The sequence below is a fragment of the Dermacentor albipictus genome, chromosome 9 (assembly GCF_038994185.2).
Source record: "Dermacentor albipictus isolate Rhodes 1998 colony chromosome 9, USDA_Dalb.pri_finalv2, whole genome shotgun sequence".
Lineage (NCBI taxonomy): Eukaryota > Metazoa > Arthropoda > Arachnida > Ixodida > Ixodidae > Dermacentor > Dermacentor albipictus.
Genome location: NC_091829.1, coordinates 84,440,619 through 84,454,672, shown reverse-complemented (window position 1 = coordinate 84,454,672; position 14,054 = coordinate 84,440,619). Strand labels below are relative to the sequence as shown.

The following is a 14,054-nucleotide window of genomic DNA, read 5'->3' as shown; positions in this document are numbered from 1 at the left end:
GCTCAGATGATAGCGTGACCACCTCAGAAAGGTGTTAGCCCTAAGTTTGATCTCTAGACCAGGACGAATGTTTCTCCAACTGTGACACTTTCTTTCTGAGAAAAACCACGTTTCTTTTCTAGCTTCGTACTATGTTCGGGTGGATGACAATTTTCCCTGTCAAGCCAAATGTCCTGAATTAAGCGGGACAATCCCAACCTTTGAGTTAAAGCCCAGAGTCTCAACATAACCCAGTTGGGATGTACAAATGTCCCAGCTTTGTTTTTTTTTCTACTGCATAATAATCAATAAACCAGATATCCTTTTTATAACGTGTGACAGCTCGGTTGCACATTCTTCGCTCTCGTCTTCTGTTACGTGGTCATAAACATAAAGATGATTTAGTTTTGGTCATGGTTCTATTTCTGCTGTAGGCCCTAACCTTTCACAATGACTATATCTGTACTGGTTGCCATGTTAGCCAGGCAACTAATGCACCTTTCCTGTTGTAAATCACAACATGATAGGACAAAAAAAAATTTTTTTCAACATTGGTGCACGTACAGACTGGCAGCTCCAGGCACCGACAGGGCCGGTTGTCGTAGCCATCCCCCCAGTCTGGACTTCAACTACTCGATAGATGGCAACCCGACCGTCAGCTGGTTGGAAGCGCTTCACTTTTCTAGATTGCACTTGTGAACGACCCGAGTGTCGGAGCCCAACACGAGTGAAAATTCACTTATAGTACATTTATGTAGTAAGTCAAACATAAGTGATTCTGCAGTGCGTATCATTGAGGAACTAATATTAGTATTCCAGCAAGCTGTTATCATTACATTCAAACAGCAATAAATGCCCTTTTTATAAGTTTGCATTAGTACATCGTCTTTTTTGTTGTTGTTGTTGTTGCTAAGAGCTTTCAAACCTGACAAAGTGAATGATTTGGGAACATGGCACTTGTAGATTACCCAGAGGTTGTGCCCCGTCTTTCAATGATTATTTAATTTGCACATATTGCACTAGAATTACAAAGCCCTTCCAGCCAGACAGACCGATAGCCTGGAGGAGCGCTTTTTTTTAAATCCAAGATTGCAGTACTTTACAAACCTCCTTGTTTTGTTCATGTGACAGCCCGGTCTTGTAGGAGTGCTTCGCCAGCTCCAGCGCCTCTTCCACTTTCTCATCGGCCAGAAGTGCTTGCACCTGTGCGAGTGCAGACAAACAAGAAGACCAGCGTTAGCATGACCCTGTTGTATGCCTGGTTCCTGAGAAAAACTGGATCTTGTAGGCTAAATATCACTATAACGAAGTCACATTCGACATGACAATACTTTCATTATACCTGACATTCGTTATAAACGTATATTTGTCACATACTGATAATCGCCAAGAAACATTTCAGAGTGCTTTGTTAAATCAGATAATTCAGTACATCCATGTTTGCTACATTGAGGTTCACCAGTAGTCTGTTGAACTAAGGTTAACCCAGCTTTGCCACTTTATCTGATGTCTCTGTCAAGTGACAATACCAACTTTTAAAAAGGTGTGTGGATACACCTCTTTGAAGGTGCACAGACACTAACCTGTGCCTCCCAAGGCACGGGTTGTAGCACAAAGAGTGTGTCTTGTCCGGCAAGAAGCAGCTTGCCCTCAAAGTTGTCCAGGAAGGTGCCGTTGACAAAGGGGACCCTTTGCTTGGGCTGCTGGTCGAAAATGCTGTGGCAAGAGAGGGCACAGGAAACTTATTGTGGCTTAGCAAACGAGAGGAATATGTTTGCCGAACAGGTTCAAAAAGCTGTTTAGCACCAGCGTAAGTGTCGCTCTGTTTTTGCTTCCATGATTGCTTGTGTGCATATTTCTCTAATTGTTTACGCAGATTTTTTTCAGTATTTCTATTATTTCAATTTCTTTATGCAATATATTTACTTATGTTTCCTTGTTTCCTATGTTTTCTATTTCTTTATCCAATACCCGATGTCCAACCTTCGTGTTAACCCTTCGTGAAATAAATCTATGCAGTAATAAATTCTATTCCATGTACTTATGTTTGATAGTTAGCACTATTTCTTGTGTATTTTGATTTTACTCCCACCCCTGTAATTATCCCAATCAGGGACTGTAAGTATGTTCAAATAAAAATGTTACATTTTACTATCATTATCAATCAAACTATTCATACCAAGCATTCAATATTTATTTTATTGAAATAAAAGAGGGATGGTTTGTGTGAACAGCTGAATTGACGAGGTTTAAGTTCCCAAAGCACAACAGTGCTATGGCAGACACTGCAGAAGAGAGATCAGGCTTTCGTTTTGACTACATTGGTTTTGTACAAACAAAGAGGAAAAGTGAAGACTCACAGAAGGAAGCCCTTCCTTGTCTTTCCTGCACTACTGCCTTAGTATGTGAAACCCACTAGCCAATCAACTTGCACTGTTAAAGACTTCTGTACGTTTTGCACTGCTTACCAACACAAGACATTTCACACGTTTCTGCACATGGGGTTAGTTAAGGTGCGCTGAATGCCTGGCGTGAGTGTTTTGGCAATCCATCTCCACAAGAATGCAGTGGCGACAGAATTCCACACTCAGCAGCACAATTCCACGGCCCCAGAGCTACCTCTGCAGTTGACATCAATACGTAGGCATGCACCATAGACAAAGTGAATTAAGATGAGCGACCTGCAGTTCACATTTCGGGCTTCGAAGACAAGAATTGGAACCTAGCTGGCTTATTCATAACAGGTTTTGCATTTTCCACCAGTCATTTTAGATCGGCCTGCTCCACGAAGAACTGTTCTCTCTTACTCCACTGCCGAGACACAGATTCAACCAGAAGTTTTAGTGTAGGCGAGCTAAACGAGAGCCACGTGTGACATTTCCCATTGTGATATAGCATGGAGCCTTTTGTCTTTCTCCGGCATGTGTGCACACGAGAAAGAATCACGTGAACATGAAAAAACACGTGAACATGAAACATCCGTAGACTGATTGCTCAATCTATTTAGAAGTTGGATAAATTAAAATTTTATGGTAGGTTTTGTTTTCATGCAATGCATGGTGTGACAAAGCTGACTCACTGTCGATATTGCTCGTGTCCATCGTTTTTCGACATGGTAGACCGGTGCAAGAAGCCCGCACGTTTTTTGAACAATGCGGAAATTCAAGAACTTCTGGTGAACTCCGATTCAGAGGACTTCAATGCTGATTATGAGGTGTCTTCAAGGGACGATGAAGGCAACTAAGAGGCCTTGTTAACTGAGAAACAATTACTCTAATTCGTTGCCACAAGTCTTAATTTTTGTTAACATTTCAGATTTCAAAAGTGTTCAGCAATATATCGCCAATAAATGCCACTTGAATTTAAAGCCTGGTAATGTGTTACTAAGAGAGAATTGAATTTGTTGCACTACAGAAAGACATCTGGCACCCAAAGGGTTAAGGTGCCCCCAAATTTCCATCAGAGAGCATTTTTGCCTTTCTCTGTCATTGAGACGTGGCTTCTGCCACTGTAAATTGAAGTTTTACATCTCTGCACACTTATTGCACAGTTATACCACTGCCAAGAGCACCGTGCTGTTCCAATGCAGTCAGGTACCAAGGATAACACAGGACAGCCCAAGAAGAACTAAGGTGCTGGGAAAGCATACCTGTACACGGTGATGTAGTCTTCAGAGAGGCAGACGATGTATGGGTGGGCGTAGGCTACCGCAGAGACAGTCGAACTCCAGGGCAGAGGGGGCCGCTGCGACACGCCCGAGCTTGACGCAAAAATGCCCAAGTCGCTGGGGCCGTTAAGCAGGAACTCATCCTGGATTAACAGAATGCATTGCTAGGGTGGTTGAGTCACACTTGCAGGTTTAACAAGCGCAAACCTGATACAGGACAAAGCAAGGTAGATGCAAGACAAGAGATCGCAAGTCGCTCGCAAGTCATCCCAGATTTAAGTGACAGACAAGAAACACCGGCTGCATGTACTTGCAGGAACTGCTCACATGATGCTGGAACTGCTTACGGTCATGTGACCAAAGGGAGATTGCCTCTCAAGTAATCGATCACTTGAAACATTCGCTACTCCACCAGCACCAGCCTCCTGGTTACATGCAACGTGTGATTGCAGCCGCTTCGTGCAACTCCAGTCCCGTGCTGAAGTGCACGCGACCCATCAAGGCAACTTTGCTGTTGTCATTACTTTACGCAACTGTTTGCTAGCTTTAGCTGCATCTTGAATTCCTTGATACCCATACTGCCACCTAATAGACTAGAAGCCATCTGCTCAAGTCAACAGAATTATGGGTAAAAAAGAAATTTCACAGCAACAGACAAGCTATGGGGAACACCACAGTGAAGGGTTTTGGATTAATTTCAGGTAGCAGGGGTTCTTAAACATGCACCTAAATCTGAGTCATACGTGCCAACCTGTGAGCATTAAAGTTAGTAAAATCCCGTGGACGCAATGCTGCATGGGAAGCGGGGGAACAGCTCGCCTTTCTTTAAGGCTCGCCCTGAGAATTTTGTGGGAAACACGTGCACATTATTGGCGATAATTTACCTCTGACTCAACACACAAGTAGCAGCAAACTAGAAACAGTGGCAAGTAACAGATTATTTTTAAATCACAGTGACCTTTCCAGCAGCTTTCTCTTGCTGATTTTGTCTGCTTCAGGAACTTGTCCGTAATAAACTTGCTCGAAGCAGGTACCCGTCCTGTGTCATTTCATCATCAAAAGATTTCCAATGGAAGGTTTGCCAACTGACAAGCAAACCTTTCGTGCAAACATAATTCACTTTATCTTAAAACTTGATGAAACGCTCCTAATATAGTAAAAAGCTCATATTTATAAACTTTACAGAAAATTCAGGGCAGTTCGCAAGTGTGCTACGTACACCAGTATTTTTTCATTTTGTCCTCATTGAAATGTGGTCACATCATCTGTTAAAGGCACCTGTTATATATCTAACATGTCTTTATCACATGCATCCCTTTTCCATTAGCCTCCGTAACAACACAAACATTTCATGCCTTTAATCCCTTTATTAGTAGATGCTTGTCAGCTGGATATGCCTCTAGTGAACATTCCTGGCTTTCATTTATCCACTCTCTATCTCCTGTGTCAGGCATGTCTTACTGCATTCTAGTGTCATGCCGCTACATTGCTTTCAAGATTCAAGCAATCATTTTGCTGTCCTCAGTCCAAACCTGAGCTTGCTTGAAGCCTTTGGGATTGGCACCTATGGTACCAGGGCCGGAACCAGTACTCGACCATAAGAAATTCCATACCCATATTGCAGTTGATGCAGTTAACCTGCAAGCAGTTGCATCGTGTTGGATGCAGCTGCTGCAATGTGTCCTTGCTGAGAGAGCACCATAATGTGTGCAGATGAAACTAAAATACACTGTGGCTGACAAATCCCACAGTGGAATGTGCATAATCATGCCTACCTGCACGACTTTGTGATGTCTACTTGAGATTGGTGACGTATGAGCTCAGAGAGTTTAAGCACTCATTTTCCTTAGTGAAAATGGCATATTCAGGGGTGGGACTGCCCAAAGTAATTTTGGTGTAATTTTTTGGAGCACATAAAATTGTGTTTCGGAGCAGTTTGGAGATGACGAAATTGCATTCTGAAGAAGTTTGGAGCAGGCCAATATGAATTTAGGTAGAGAATAATGGAATATGGAATATGACAGCACACTTCAAAACCACGATCGAACACAGAATAAACCAACACGAGCGCTGTACTGCAACTGTCTTACGCAATGTCTTAAGCTGAATTTTGAAGCAGCTTACCGTGGCACTGAAACTGTCTAGTGTGTGCAGATTTTGTTAATAAAGCCTGTAGACTTTTAATTAGTGGTTGAAATCACATAAAGCATGCATTCTGCAATAGCAAGTCCGAAATTTTGAAAAGTAGCCCAAGACATTTTTTATAAATACATTTTCCTTTAATGAATCGACGGTGTGGGTGAAGTGCCTGAAAATGTGCTTCACCAGCAGACCCTACAGAGAAGCCAGAGTTATGAACAACTTGAAAGCCATTTCTACACCAGGGCAATTCCAAAGCACCTAATGCTGAACTTTCTGGTATATCGTAAAACTATTCCAATTTGTTGTGATTCCAAATCCGCCATGAGGCCTTCGTGATAGGTCAGAATGGCTCGGGCCACGCCCATAGGCACTTAAAAATACATCGGAATATTCTTATGTTATACCCGCCTTGGGGACCAAGACGCCCGCCCACTGAACCCGCTGCAGCATGCGCTTACCTAATATCTAGTTCGCTTGCAGCGTCCTCGGCCTACTTTTCATTGTTCTGCGCCTCAACTAAGGAGTACTGCATCGCTTGGCCCACTTAAATGTATTCTATTACACTTTAAATGCAGCAGCCCTCACCGTTCTGACAGCAGCGATGACTGCCGGAAGTCACCACGCTGCTTGCCTAAAGCATTGATGCTTGCCCAAAGCATTGAAAAGTCTAGTGTTATAAGTGCGAAAATTACTAGAAACTGTGCTGGAGGCATCGTTGTGTGGTGTGCAGAATGTGAATGGCCCCACTCTTTTTTGTAGAAACGAATCCGCTCACTGTGCACACATGCCGAAACCCTTCCGGTAGAGCGCGGTGCAATTTTCTGTGTTTGGTGCAGTTCGGCACAGTTGGGTGTAGGAATTTGCATTTGTATCAAAATGGCACAACTGGCACAGGGGTCTCATCCTTGCATATTCCGATCTGTAGCTGTATTCAAAAACAGAGTCAGCCTGCTTTCATTCTAGCCTCATGAGGGCATTTGTCCTAGCATTACTGGCCTTGGCCATGATAAAGACAAAGACGCAATTTCATACCCAAGCATATAATTACACACTATAAGCATACCTTCACAGTTTGCATTAGAGAATTTAAATGAAATCTGTTACACAAAGATACACCTCTGAAAATTATATAACAGGTTCGTAATTGAGTAGCCATCAGGCATTCGAAAAGAGCATTCGATAAGTTGCTAATACAAAAAATTTCTAGGTAATTGCAAGGTGTACCTTGTTTACCTATTGCTCCCTGAATGCCTGATTTCATTGACATTTACATGCGGAAGGCCTATTACGAAAACTGTTAGGCTTATCAAAACTACAAGCTGTCACAATTTGATTCATTAGGCACTAACTGTAAACGTGTAGTATTCTCAAATCTGGCAGGAACTTGCAGATAAGAAAAGCTGCAGAAAGGCTCTGCAAATGCGCGCAAACAAAAGGCAAGCCCACCTTGGCAATTCTCTTGACAAATGGCACGGTGACCTCACTATCGTACGGCACCAGGTTTTGAACATGACCCGTGCTGCAGCACGCGACAAGGTACTGCGTCGCTGTGGCAACACAGATGTAGTCTCCATCCATGGCCTGCAAAGGCATTTGGTGTTAGCTGATAGGCCCACGGGACGATCAAATCAGTGACATTGAGATCTGTTGTTGAGTTATGGGGAGCATGCGTGCCAATTTTCTGCCATTTACTGCCATGCAATTCACGATATGCCACTCATGCTGTAATCCTCTGGAAATACGCAACGTTCTCAAATGAACCATGCGGTGCATTTTAAGAGGGCACTTCAAAGGTGTATGACACTTTCAGACTAATTGTATTTCACAGTCACCTGTGAGCTCTATGGGAAAAGCATTGCAACGTATCTGTTACTGCACCAAAAGCTTGTGATATTAATTGTTGCCGCTGTGAGGAGGTGCAGGTGCTGTGCTGCGTGGCTGTTGCTAGGGTTAACAACTAGTTTCAATGGCACCTGTGTGTTGTACTACAAAGCTTGAAATAGTGCTCCTGTTTATTTTACTCCGTGATTTCATTGCTCTGAGGCAATTTTAATGCGATTAGCATTCTTTGGGAACTTTCCCAGTTTGTCAATTTGTACCTAACCTGTTTCATGCCAAGTTGGGTCACTGGGAACGTGCCACTAGGTACGTGGCCTTCTTCAATGATAGAAAAAAATTATAGCAGAGCCTGTCTCGCTATGAATGTTGACGGTAATACGATTAGCATTGAAGCAACGTAGGGAGACTGTGCTGTCAGTGTTGAAACGTGTAATGCGGCTGGGCTCCTTGCACTATGATGTATTTTTGTTTGTGCATAAATGAAAAAAATGACATGAATAATGGCTAATGCTCCCCTGGTGCGGTCCTCATATTCTCATCCTGACAAAAGAAATGACAAAAGGCCCATGCGGGACAACAACGCAGGAACGTACTGGTATGTCGGTGATGCTGAAAGGGTTGAAGTATTTTCTTTTGTTTGCTGATGAAGAGTGATGCATATGTAGCAGCACAGTAGCGGCTACCCAAGTTGGCGTCTAAGAGGTTTACTGAAGAGTAGCACATGTCTAGTGGTGTACGTATATCATGTGACCCAAGTTGGCATCAGGTTCACTGATGAGCGGCGCAGGCTACCCAGTGCTCCAAGTTGGCGTCAGAGAGATTCATTGAACTGCAGCACATACCCCCAGTCACTTGAGTTGGACTGACGACTGGTTTTGAACCCTGTTCCCTCAGCATAGCAGACCAATGCGCTACCAATTAGACCACTCATTTACCAAAGTTGGCAAGAAAACAGCACTAGACAAAGACAGACTGGCAGCCACCCAGCCCACAAAAATGTGTGAGGTACCCTAAGAATGATGATCGCATTGAAATCCTTTAAAATTTTTCTAGTGCTAGGTGGAACTGAAACCGGGTTATGCATAATGAGGCAATCTCATCTAAATATACATTTGCGCATGCGTCACGTGCACACTTCACAGTGGTGCCACTAGATGGCGTTGTGTGCCCAGAGGGAAGCACGAGAGAGGAGCCTGGCAGCAGTACGCACCTCATACACGATGCATTTCGCTCGTTCAATGCTAATCGCGTTAATGTCGACAGTCATCCCAAAACGGTTTCTGCCAGAATTTTTCTGATTAAGAGAAAACAACTGGACATTTAACTCGGAAATTAAGCAATCCCGTCCTCTCACCAGGGCCAGGGGGTGCTCGGGTAAGGAGATGTCTCTCTGGTGAGCCACCTTGCTCTCCGTGACAGCATACAGCTGCAGCTGCTTTCTCTTGGCAGCACACACCTGTTTAATGAGAGGGGGTGCTCAATGTGTCATCCACATCACAGTAGTTGATAGGTCTAACACTGCCAGAAGTTTACGCTCAGTTCTGTTTGTTGCATGACTGAACAGAAGGCTTACAACACCCGCAGCTATGACATTTGTTGCCATGTACCACAAAGGCCGTGATTAAGAAGTACTGAAACATATTTTTGAAACAGCAGACACTCTACCATATGCTCATCCCACCTAAAAGAATTGCAGTCAGCAGGTACCAGACACTAGCATTCTTACCTGCAGATCACTTAAAAAATGTATGCCTAACGCTTTCTAGTTCTTGCTCAAATTATGCACCAAGGTCAGGTTTTATGGTCCTAATTGTTCAATATAGCACCTGTCGCTGTCACTTGCATGGTATATCCAAGAAAACAGCTCTACAAGTTTGCCTTCGTCTGCGATTCTCGCAGTGCATGGCGTTTAAAACATGGTGGCTATGTCACTTCCAGTGTCTGCAGTATGGAAAAACATCAACCTCAAAACTGGTCAGCGTAAATGGTTGTAAAATGCCAGCCCTGGCATCATCAATGTTATCAAGACATCATGACACAATGCAAGATTTGCTGACGTCTGGCAGTAAGGCTAAATATGATGATGTTGCCATAAAGAAGTTAACGAGAGTGCTGCACATTTTTTTTTTGCTGGAATTAAGTGTGGTAGTTATAGTGGTCACAGAAATAGAGCGTGACATGATGATGCATCCGCCTCCCGAGAGCAGCAACCAAAACTGGTTCAGAGAAATGAGTATTGCAGTAAATTATTTAGGGTGCTCTGGCACTTGCCAGTATCTTTTTCTAGGAGTTCATGTGGTTTGTGGCCTGATTCAGTGCAAGAAAGTGACAAATTGAAGATGTCATGCCAGTACTTTCATGATGATTCTAAAAGCAGATGTCAGATAAATAGGCATACAAGAGAAACAAAACGGTCAACACCAACATCAACTTTTAACTGAAATGTCACATAGGGAAAAGCAAATACAGTTAAACTTTGATATAATGAAGTTGGTAAAAGAGGGAATTTGCTTCGTTAAAAGAAATCCCATTATATTGAAATTCAACCTTTTATGCAAGTAAGTACAGTCACCGACACATTTTTCTGATATGGAAGGGGCTGTAACACTTACCAAACTACCACACAATTGAACGACAAATTTCATGGAAGAACAAAAATGCATTTTGTTGAATTTGAGAGTTGGCAAACAAAGATATGGTTTCGTGCTGTGTCAATGATACCTTCACATCAGCAGTACAAAGCAAAGCTTTCGCGTCTATTATTTCACTGTGGCTTATAGTGTTGGTTACAGTGGGATGACGCTATGATGAAGAGGGTAAACAGAGGGGAGAAAACACTTCCATTTGCGCCTCGCTCCAATGCATCTATGAAACTTGAGATTAAGCAACCTCTAGCACTAAATGCATGGGAAGACAGTGCATGTGAAGCCACGGCCATCCTGGCTCGCCCAAGCTTTGCACCCACCGCAAATGACCTCCAAGAACGGGTGCACAAGCTTTGTGTGCACTCAGTTGTGCTGACAGCCATTTGCAGTTATGGCCAGGCTAGAGGGGAAGATGCACCCCCCCCACAAGAAGACAGCGCGCATCAAGCTACCATCCTTTTTGGCTAACCCTCGCAAGCTTTTCCTGGCACCTACAGCACACAGCGCGGAGGCTCTCATTGCACGTGGACCATATACGGAACATGACGACGAGACAGTTTTTCTCCCATGCTGCTGCACTTTAGCGGCCATACTTTGTCATGCAGCACGTTATTTGAGAGGTGCATTTGCAACTACCGCATATAATTCAACCATTTGACAATCCCCATCTGCAGCAGTCTCCACTTAGTGCCTCGATATACCTTTGCGGCATTGTTGAAATTTCCTTATGGTGAAATCATATATAAACACACTACGTTATATTGAGGTTTAATTAAAACAAATGGTGCTCCAGGAACAATAGGTTCTAAAAATTTATACTTCGTTATATCACAAATTTCGTTACACTGAAGTTCATTATGTGGAGGTTTAACTGTATATGCCAAGGCGAACCACAATAGACGAGTTGGCACTACCTTCGGGCACAATTCTTGAGTGGCCCTCACAAGAGTAAAATGTGATGCAACTGCCAGCTGCCTGCCAATGTTTCGCCCTTTAGGCGGAACTGCTAAATATTTGCCTTGTATCGGCTGAAGTAAACATTCACAGATGCACAAAAACAACCTGCTTCTTCAAGAAGAACAAAACAGTGTTCTATGCTGACTGTAATCCAGTTTGTCTTTCTTTGTGGAGGAGGCTTTCCCGGCAATTCAGCAAGTGGAGAGACACAGCTTCTTCTTGCTTAACTTTGCCATCCTGCATTTGACTGGTGGCTTTGTTTAAATTCTTTCAACTTAGTGTTGGTTTACAGGTAAGAGTAAGCTGGCAGAGCGGGGCACCAGCCCATCGTAGCAGCTAGCGGTGGGACCGCGCTCTTCAGGTGCATCATTTTCCTCTTCGGTAGCATTAGTGCAGTGGCTGAGAGGTAAAATCTCTGCTACTCTGTGGGACCAGAGTTCAAATGAGGTCAGGTCGCTGCACATTCCTTTACAGACTCCCAAAGCACTAAGGGAGTCTTGAAACAAACACCGGAAAACACTGGCGCCAGCAGCAGAAAAAAAAAAAGGGGAGTGAGCTCGTAACCTCTGCAACTGCTGTAAAATGAGTTTTAAAGATATTGAAGTAAACATGTAGTATATTGCTTCTCTTCAGAGCTATCAACCCATTCCTATGTGGCCGCTGGCAAAGACACAGCAAACTACTCTATACTTTGAAAAGATAGAGCATGGAGCCAACAAGAGGTCTAACACACCTGTCAACCTTAAAATTTATGAAGTACTAGAGTCGAAGTAATAAAATGCTAATAGACAGTTAAAAGTACTAACAATATTGTTTTGCTACTCGAGATGTGGACTGTTTTTAAGAAAATTAACCAACTCTGTTTGTGAACACACACAGAGCTGTAGAGTTACAACTAGAAGGGTCTGTACCCCAAATCGAAATATTCATGAAATTTATTTAAGAAATATTCGTGTAATAACAGGCAAAATTTCGGCTGCCGTTATACATTAGCTTCGTGGACTGGTGGTGCTGTGGGTAGGTCCCAGTAATCAAGTGGGTCTAAAAAATCATGCCCCACAAGTTCAGTCACCAACCATATTTTGTATTGTTCCGAAATCAATTTTGTTTTGAACTGGGCAGACACGAAAAATCTATAAACAATTGGTATCAACATGACAGCCAGAAGCAAGCTATAAAAATTTGGCATTTTATGGCAAAATCATAAAAGTTGGCAGGCACACATGTGCTTAGTCCCTCCAGTGATGATGCTCACCTGAACAGAGAATGGGTCATGACGGGTAGGGTTTTCGTTGATGCAGAATGCAGAGATGCCTTTCAACTTTGATAATGGGCCAAGGACCTGCAAGATGTTGGTAGCACATAAAAGTGTCAGTGACAAACCAGTTTATTACGCATCTTAGTGTAACCTGCATATTCACGAACTAACTAAGCTGCTTCTACCGGCTGACTTTAGACAAAGGGCTGAGGCAGCAAATGCTCTGTGACACAGGCAGAGGACTTCCATAGTACACAGGAACAACTAGGCTTGAACATGCGACAGGTCATGTTACATGTCAAGAATTCGCAGTGACGCCTTCTAAAGGAGCAATGGGAAACCTCTGGATGAAGTTTAAGAATCAGAGTGCCATTTCCTAGTTAACAAACATTTGCAAACTTGAAATTATCACTTCATCCCATAGTATGTATCTGGGACAGCAAACAGCTAGTTACATCACATGTAAGACGTGTTGTCTGGTGAAAACAAGAACACAGGTTTAGGAAAATGAGATGAAAGTCAGAAACAGTGACCAGGAATCGCACTCATGACTTTGTGTGCTATGTCATAGTCACGGAGTGCCCTCGACAGGTATGGATACTATACCGTACGTACTCGTGTAAGGGCGACTCTCGTGTAAGGGCCGGACCCCCACTTTGGAGGGCAAAATTTTTGAAAAAAATTCAAAACGTCCCACCGGGAAGTGCAGTTATTTTCGTTGCCGCTAGATGACACCAGCTGCTTTTTCAATGACGCTGCTCAGGCCAGCGCCACTGCACCATTAGAGACTTTTAGATGAGGGGACGCAAGCGGCTTGTGTATGCAACGTCTGTGCATGCGCAGTACTGTGGCCCCTAGTTCTTGTGTACGCAAGCCACTTGCATCCCCCAACTTAAACCTCTCTATTATTTGTTTGTGTGGTGCGTCATCTTGGCTGTGTTTCCAGTCAGATCGGTGGCATTTTGCCTCTAGAGAAGGGAGCCCTGTTTGGATCTGCGCTGGTCAGGGATGATGGGCCAACATCTGAGGTCGTTTACGGCGGTGTTATGTTATTTGCACCTCTCTTACTCTCTGCTGCAGTTGTGGAAACAGCACAAACCTCTAGCGGGCCACCATTGGTCTGATTCGTGTAAAGGCGGCAGCCAGCCAAGATTCTAGAAAAAAAAAGTGTGACCCTTACATGAGTATATACGGTATATAACCAGATCTGTACTGCCTCCCCCCTTTCATAAAGAAAAACCTCAAAGCAAAGTTAAGTGAAAGGCTCGCTTACATCAAGGTCAGCCGTGTTAAGGCACATGAAGTTCCCGTCACTCAGGCACAGGAGTCTCTCCAGCGCTGACATTGCTTTCAGTGTTTGTACCGGCTTTTTCTGCACGACAAACACAAGAAAACCCAAAATGTGACATTGTAAATCATGTTCTTAACTATGCCCTAGTGGAAGAGGTTACCTTTACATCTTGCACAAATGAGAAAAGCAACAAGTTACGAGACAAGATAAGCAATGCAGCATCCTAGCTGTCCGAGTGTGATCTTACAAGTTTTCAATTTCCTCTAGACAAACTTG

The 14,054-nt window shown here is 43.4% G+C and overlaps 1 protein-coding gene across 1 annotated transcript in view; it reads right to left on the bottom strand.

The window, feature by feature from the left end:
* LOC135919864 (transforming growth factor-beta receptor-associated protein 1 homolog) overlaps positions 1-14,054 on the bottom strand; it is a 54,666-nt gene that overhangs the window by 33,425 nt on the left and 7,187 nt on the right. The window contains exons 4-10 of the mRNA XM_065453846.1: positions 13,761-13,859; positions 12,485-12,571; positions 8,982-9,083; positions 7,235-7,369; positions 3,629-3,789; positions 1,563-1,695; positions 1,087-1,182 (exon numbers count right to left, since the gene is read on the bottom strand). Of these exons, the coding sequence (XP_065309918.1) occupies positions 1,087-1,182; positions 1,563-1,695; positions 3,629-3,789; positions 7,235-7,369; positions 8,982-9,083; positions 12,485-12,571; positions 13,761-13,859 (813 nt within the window). The remainder of the gene's footprint in view (positions 1-1,086; positions 1,183-1,562; positions 1,696-3,628; positions 3,790-7,234; positions 7,370-8,981; positions 9,084-12,484; positions 12,572-13,760; positions 13,860-14,054) is intronic.